At 34.8% G+C, this 7,806-nt stretch overlaps 1 protein-coding gene across 1 annotated transcript; it reads left to right on the forward strand.

The window, feature by feature from the left end:
• The first annotated feature begins 3,103 nt into the window (after positions 1 to 3,103).
• Positions 3,104 to 7,778, forward strand: LOC132632802 (calcium sensing receptor, chloroplastic). The gene is made up of 6 exons (XM_060348886.1): positions 3,104 to 3,455; positions 4,104 to 4,349; positions 4,914 to 5,106; positions 6,380 to 6,521; positions 7,199 to 7,330; positions 7,430 to 7,778. Exons 1-6 carry the CDS (start codon positions 3,219 to 3,221, stop codon positions 7,656 to 7,658), a joined length of 1,179 nt encoding a protein of 392 aa, XP_060204869.1. The 5' UTR covers positions 3,104 to 3,218; the 3' UTR covers positions 7,659 to 7,778.
• The last annotated feature ends 28 nt before the right edge of the window (positions 7,779 to 7,806 follow it).

Genomic DNA, 7,806 nt, shown 5'->3' on the forward strand with positions numbered 1-7,806 from the left:
TCACTCTATAGAAAACTTATGAGCCTGAGTACATCAAAGATTATTAAACTACCGATATTAATAAACTTGGTTAATTTTAAGCAAACAAATTAACTTCTAAATCTCAGGACCTCTGAGATGATTGATAATATCTAACCAAAACAAAATTAGAAAAAAAAAAGACGAAACTAAACCAAAAAAAGCAGAGTATCTAATCAAACCCTAGCTAATTTATTTGACTCGATATGTTGTGATTAAAACCATAAATGTGTAAAGGAACATATAATGTAACTTATTTCAGTAGATTCAGCGAAGAAGAAGACACGGAGAGAGGAATATTCCGTGGAATGAGATAGTGAGAAGATTACCGTTGATAGATAGAGTGAACTCAAACTGAAATAGTGAAAAGAGTGGAATACCTTTTTTTCACTATTACGAATAAGTTTAGGAAAGCTTTTATATATATGTTAAGGGTGACTTCTATTTATAGGTGAAGAAAGTCATCCTTGTAAAGAATTGAATGAAAAGTATGGTTTAGTGGAATATAAATTGGTAATAACACGAAGAATATGGGTGAGTAAAAGGTTAGTGATTACATATGTTGCAAAAGAAATAATTGCCATTATTTGCTCTAATGACCATTAACGTGAGAAAGAGTTACAAGGCATAATTGCCACTAACCGATGTGGTTTTAAGGCAAGTGTTTTAAAAAAGCGGGGGTGTAAGGCAGGGCATTTCACATTTGCCTCGGCGAGGCGTAAGCCTCATGGGTATTTATTTTTAGTATTCGTAAAATATTAATTACAATAAATATTTTTAAATATGTAAAATTACATTAAAAAAACTGTAAATAAATTATAATAGTAACATTAGTATTTATATTAGTGAGGATCAATTCAAGTCAATGAGATATTAGTCATGTGTTTTAAAGACATTACTTAGGATGTTATCGTAAAAACTTTATTTAATAATATGAAAATTTGAGTAGTTTAGTTCAAACACTACAAGAAAGTATAGAAATGACAACAAAAAATTTAATATTTGGCAACAACTTAGTTTTGTTGTTGGCAAATGAACTTTTTTGTTGCCATAGTATTGATTATTGTTGCAAAAAGTATTTTTGGCAACAAAAAGAAAGTTGTTGCACGCTGTTGCAATAACAGCCGTTGGGAAAAGTTTATGCAACATTTTTTTTTTGTAGCCAAAAGTGCATTTTGCAACAGTAATCAATCTATGGCAACAAAAAAATGTTGTTGCCAAATATCTTTTTTCTTGTAGTGAAAGTTTTAAAACCTAGATAGTGTTTTTTCTTTCTTTTGTTATATATATTTTGTACTTCTTTTTACAATCTACAATTGGTAAAAAAAATTGGGGCCTTAAAAGTTTGAGGGTCTAAAACAAAAACCTTACTAGCCTCACCCTTGGGTCACCCCTGCTTATAACTTGTAATTATATATAACATAATTTTACAAGTATAAACAGTACAATAAAATAAAAACTATTATGGAATACAAATCAACTCTAACATCTTAACTTTTCAAACAATGAAAAAATCACAATTTCTTAAAACAATATTACCATCATGCTATTCATTTTATATCAACAATCTTTATCAATATTGTAATTAAAACGTAATTCCTTCATGAATAAAATGAATATTACTTTCAAATAGCGAAATAATAAAATATGATAATTTTGGTATATAGGACAACAGACCAATGACAAGCGAAATGTAAAGATCAGCTACGTATTTTTAAAAGATATATTAAGTGATATTCACCCTCACGATGTTCTCAAATAGTAAATATGCAATACTACGACTTGTTAGTTGAGTTACACTCAATCTTCTTATTTCTATAGATGAAAAACCATTAAGTATCATTTATTTGTTAAAGAATTATGAGGGTCAACGATTTTAATTAAGGAATTTAACATATAATTTGTGTAAGAACTATTAGGCGAGCCTCGAGCGTTGGGCGTTACGCGTGTTTAGGGCATACAATCGAGCACTTAGGGAGTCAGTGGCGGAGCCAAAATTTTCATCTAGAGGGTTCAAAAATTCTAAAAGGTAAATACACGAAGAAGTCAGGGGGTTTAACATCTAATATATATATATATATATATATGTATATAATAAAATAATTTTAACTTTAAAAATACACTGTAATTTTTCGCCGAGGGGTGAACCCCCTGGAGCTAACGTGGCTCCGCCCTTGTAGGCCGTAAGCCTCACAGGAACTAAGCCCCGAACGTGAGCCTTGGGGCGTTTTGCCAGTGCCTCGCCCCGAAGCGAGTCTTGAAATTGCCTTTTAAAACACCGTTTAAGACCACAATATGCCTTCTAAACGTGGGAATAGAGATGTCACAATTAGGCACTTTTAAGGCAGGACTTTAATATATTAATATATTACTATACAATATTAAAATGCTCAATAACACTTACACCTCCAATATATTGTACTTTCAAATTGAACAAGAATTTCTTTCTTTTTTCTTCAGTATGTTTCTTTCTATTCATACTTAGTAATGTAATCACTGTATTTGTAACGAATCATAACGTCATAATTGAGGGTTTAATGCTAAAATCATGTTCTTTGACAGTCAAGTTTTTGACTACTTTTTTAGGCTCATCTTTCTTAGTGACGCTTTTTTATGTTTGGTCTGAACTTTTAGCCTCTTCAACTTGTCTTATCGATCTCTTCTTCTCGGTATTCTTTTAAGTCTGGGTTATTAACGACTTTCTTATTCCACATTTAGAGGACCGAATTCTCTTTTATTTCCTTATTTTATGGTGGATCTCGTTTAACACAAGGAATATCTTTTTGTCCTAAATCCTGTGGTTGAAGTTGATGTAACAAGAATCTTAAAAAGTAAAGGGTAATGAAAGGTCTCAAAAAGCGTTGTACTAGTATACTAATTTTACGACCCGGTACTACGCCAAGTCCACATAAGCAAAATGTAGAAGGATGTGGTATACAGTAGGAAAAAAAGGGCCTACTTTCTCATCTTATAATCCACGTGTCACCATGATTATGGCTTCGTCAGAATTTTATATTACCACGTCGGATTGTAAGGACCAAAGAATTCAGCGGTTGAGCTGTTTCTCAAATTCTCATCACACATTGCCCATCATCTATGGTACCTAACCTTATACGACAAACGCCAGAAGTTGATAACCAACTTCCAGCAGAAAACAGAGGGACAGACTCAGCAAAGCAGTGGCCAGAAGCTGAAAAGTGATGGCACTTAGAGCTTCAGCCACCGCAAAGTCACCTCTTCCTTCTTCTTCTTCATCATCACCACCTAAAGTCTTTAGTCTACCTAAACTATACCAAAAACCACAATTTACTTCAAAATCAGTGTCAGTGTCACTACCTACATCGACTGCTCTTTTCCTCTTTCCACTCTTCACTGCTACACATGAAGCCAGAGCACTCAGCTTACCCAAGGAAGATATCGTCTCTTCCCTTAATCAGGTACAAGTTTCCCCCTAATTGAATTTCTCCTCACATTTTGTTGCTTTTTTAACAACCCCATTTTTTCAAATATGATTGTTTGGTCACTAGATGTACTTTGTTTTGCTATCTCCCTTATATTATCTAGTTTTAGCTGATTGTCTTCTGTAATTTGCTTGCTTTCTTTACTTCTTTTAGAAAGTATTTCAGCTAATAACACCCGAGGCTCTTTTTATTTTATTTATTGTGGTTCTAGCAGCATTTCCTGTTAGTTTTAGTCTTTAAACCTGATAGTTTTAACTTTTATTAGAGTTTAGTATTTTCTTGGACAATTGTGATTCTACATTGGGAAGAGCTAGCTTGAAGGGAGGGAGTTCAATTGAATCCTATTCGGTGAAAAATTATACTGTGCAAATAAGGCAGAACTAATTATTTGTTACATATAAGTTGTTGAATGACTTGAATCCATAGACAAAAGGGAAAGTTCTAGTAAAGGGGCAAAGGGGGTTCAGAAATTGCTTTAGGTCAGACTTTCAAATCCCAAGTGTGACATCATATTTATTAGTTGGTACAGGTCCATAAAGTTTTGTGTTGTGTTTGTTGGTTGTGAATATAACTTATTTCGTGACATTTAGTTCTTAGCAATTCATTATAATCTTCCTTTTCCAGGTAGAATCTGCAGTTAATCAAGCTCAAGAGGTTGGTTCGAACTTTTTGGATACTGCAGGCCGAGTGATTGGGCCCGTGATTGATTTTGTGAAGCCCGGGATTGATGCGGCCTTGCCTTTAGTACAGCAGGCAGGAGAGGAAGTTTTGAAGAATGCTTCTCCTGTCATATCTGATGCCACTAAGAAAGCCCAAGAGGCAATGCAGAGTGCTGGCATGGACTCTGAACCAGTGATGACTGCAGCGAAGGTTTCGCTATAAAAGTTCCTGTTCCACATGCTTTAAGTTAGTTAAAATTCATCTGTGCAATGTGAATAGCTTTCCAGCCATCTGTTATATTGGTTTTGGACCAGAGAAATTTACTTAGAAGAAAGGCCTTTTTTCATTTTTGGCCCTTCGGCTGAAATTACGGGTGCCAGCCAAAATGTACAAAACTTATAAACTGGTTATGTATATTATATGTATATTTTAACTATATTTATACTTAGTATAAAATCTATACATTTGCCGGCTATTATATATTTATACTTAGTATACAAATCTATACATTTGCTGCCTATTATTCTTTTGAGCAGTCCAAAAAATGTAATTATCCCCACAAGAAACAACATGGATGTAAGTCAAATGTTGGAGGAAAAAGTATCTTGGTTGATAAAGCTACTAGCTCTAGATATTGAACAAAACAGTCTTCAATGCTTCATTCTTATTTCTGGCCATGATAATGATATTATTGGACTTTGCCCTGCTGTTTCATTTTGAGTTTCATCTTTCTTTTACTCAATTTTTGGGATATAAATGATTGTTTGATTGCAGACAGTGGCTGATGCTGCTCAACAGACATCAAAGGTGATCGAAGGGGCCAAACCAATCGCCTCATCCACAGTTGAGACCATTTCATCAACTGATCCAGCTGTTATTGCAGTAGCTGGTGGCACATTATTCCTGGCATATCTCCTACTTCCCCCTGTCTTCTCCGCTCTCTCTTTCAGCCTTCGTGGTTACAAGGGTAACTGAATGGGTTTTCTTACTCTTGTTTATTTCCCTTAATTGCTTTAGATATTGAGATATACAGGGTAAACAAACAAAAACTCTAAAGCATAATACTTGGAGCATTTAAGGATAGATGTAATACCCCAGAGGAATCTCCAGTACATAGAAATAGTAATAGTTCTAAGAATAATATTTATATTTTATGGATCTTCTAGATTAACTTGGTCACAAGAACCAATACGTGCTAGTATCTGTTAGAAATGCAAATACTCATTTGTCTTTTACATATCAATTCTATGATGGATACAAATGGCAAAACCACATATATCATGTGGCTATAGGTCATGCATTTAAAACCAATTTGCTTTAGAATACTGTAGAATGTAGAAATAAGTAATTAGACTAAAATGACAGTATGCGAGTAATAGTTTTGATTTTTTTTTTTTTTGATGAAGTAAGTTGTTATATTCATATTCAATAGTTTTGAAAAATTTAATGACGTGAAGGCACTAATGATGCTTGTTTCCTGCATCTCTTTAATAGTTTCGTAGGTGGCACTACTCAAGTGATCACTTTTTCAAATAAACTAAAAAGTGCTTTCTCAAAAGCTTCTTCCATAAGCTTCCCCCTTCCCATAAGAAAATTAAATTAAGAAGAAAAAGCGATACCACAAAAATATCAGACCATAACTAAGCAAATTGGCTTGGTAGGATGGATTATCCAGTTCCTTTCTGATACCAAGAGATGTCCTCCTGGGTAGCTGATATTTTTCTTCATCATGAGCGGAGGTGCCTTCAAAATCCTTTTGATTAGCAGTGTCTTGATATCAAGTTATTTGCATTGTAGCTGTCTAGCCATTTTGAAATTAATTATTTTTGGAAATTGAGAAACTTGACATTTCACAGCAACTAAACCTGTCTCTTTTCTGTAAAGAAAAGTAGACCATATGTAATCAGATTGGTTTGGTAGGTTGGTTCATTCAGTTATTAACTTCTGTAACATCCTTCTGTTCCTAAGAATAGTGTCCTGAGTGACTGCAATCGTTATCGTACTAGAGATTGTGTTCACAGTTCATTTTAATAGCACTATCTTGATGGCAAGGTAAGGCTGCGTACAACAGACCCTTGTGGTCCGGCCCTTCCCCGGACCCCGCGCATAGCGGGAGCTTAGTGCACCGGGCTGCCCTTTTTATCTTGATGCCAAGTAGTTGTTTGTAGCTTAGATACCCATTTTTCGTTTTTTCTGTTAATTTGGGAATTGAGAAACTTGATTTGGAATGTCATTTCCAGGTGAACTAACTCCTGCTCAAACACTGGACATGATGTGTTCTAAGAATTATGTCTTGATTGATATTAGAACAGAGAAGGACAAGGACAAGGCTGGAATTCCTCGTCTTCCATCTAGTGCTAAAAACAAGATGATTCCTATCCCGTAAGTTGGGTTTCTTCAAGTTTATATTCTTGCTTAGTAGAATTGTTATCCTCTAAGAAAACGTGAACTATGCTCCATCATTACACGCATCATGTTGTACTTCCACTGTCATTCAAATGTTCCAAATTGCTGGACCAAGGAAGTTTTAGGACGCTACTCGCTCCATCTCGGAAACAAGGTTGTCGAGATAAATAGATTAGGCTGACATGCATAAAGACTAAGTGAAGTCTATCTTGTTACTTGTCTTAAGGGTTAAGAAGTTTCTCTTAATTTCTTGAGAATTCTCCATCAGAAACATCATTGGTTTTTGTTTTTTTTCCCCTCGACTGGGGCTGAACCAAACATTTCCATTTTATTTATTTGTATCTTTTTCATTTTTCCTCACTGCATTCTACTTCACGGTAGCAATGGAGAATGACAATTTTACTCACTCAGAGCTCCAGTATTCAAGTTTGGCAAAAGAAGGTAGTAGTACTGGAGATAAATTGACTTTTTGTACTAGTGAGAAGTTAACAAGGTCCACGATACTTGGCTTTCACCTTGTTTTTATGTTGTTCATGAAATCATTTAACTCTGAAAAGTTATTTGAGGAAGAAATCCCCTAGGGCAGATGTGAACAGAATCTTCAATATGTATGTTTACACTTATCACTTATGCGTTGTCCTGGTATGTTTCAGTTTGGAAGATTTGCCAAGTAAAGTAAGGAATCAAGTGAGAAATCCGAAGAAAGTGGAAGCTGAAATAGTGGCTCTGAAGATATCATTCCTCAAGAAAATCAACAAGGGGTCTAAAATTGTGATAATGGACGCGTGAGTTTTTCTAAATTTTCTTGTAATCTCTACTTGAACATACACTAAATTCCTTTCTAGTCTTATATCCTATGTGCACCATCTGTTAAAACATTTCAGGTACTCTGATTCAGCTAAAACAGTTGCTAAATCACTGACGAGCTTTGGCTTTAAGAACTGCTGGATCATGACTGATGGCTTCTCCGGAGGCAGGGGGTGGTTGCAGAGTCGGCTGGGAACAGATTCATACAACTTTTCTTTTGCAGAAATCTTATCACCATCAAGAGTCATTTCAGGGGCAGGTCGACGTTTTGGTACAACAGGCACTGTCAAATTGCTTTCAGATTAACAAGTCTCCCTTGTAATGACCAAGAAATGGCCATAGTGTAGTTTTTGTAAGTTAGTTTGAATTCTTAAAGATAAGCTATGTAATTCTTTGATCAGTTCTAATGAACTATCTTCTGGCTCAGTTCTTCACTTTGTTTTGGCATGTGATT

This window comes from Lycium barbarum, chromosome 3, assembly GCF_019175385.1.
Source record: "Lycium barbarum isolate Lr01 chromosome 3, ASM1917538v2, whole genome shotgun sequence".
NCBI lineage: Eukaryota > Viridiplantae > Streptophyta > Magnoliopsida > Solanales > Solanaceae > Lycium > Lycium barbarum.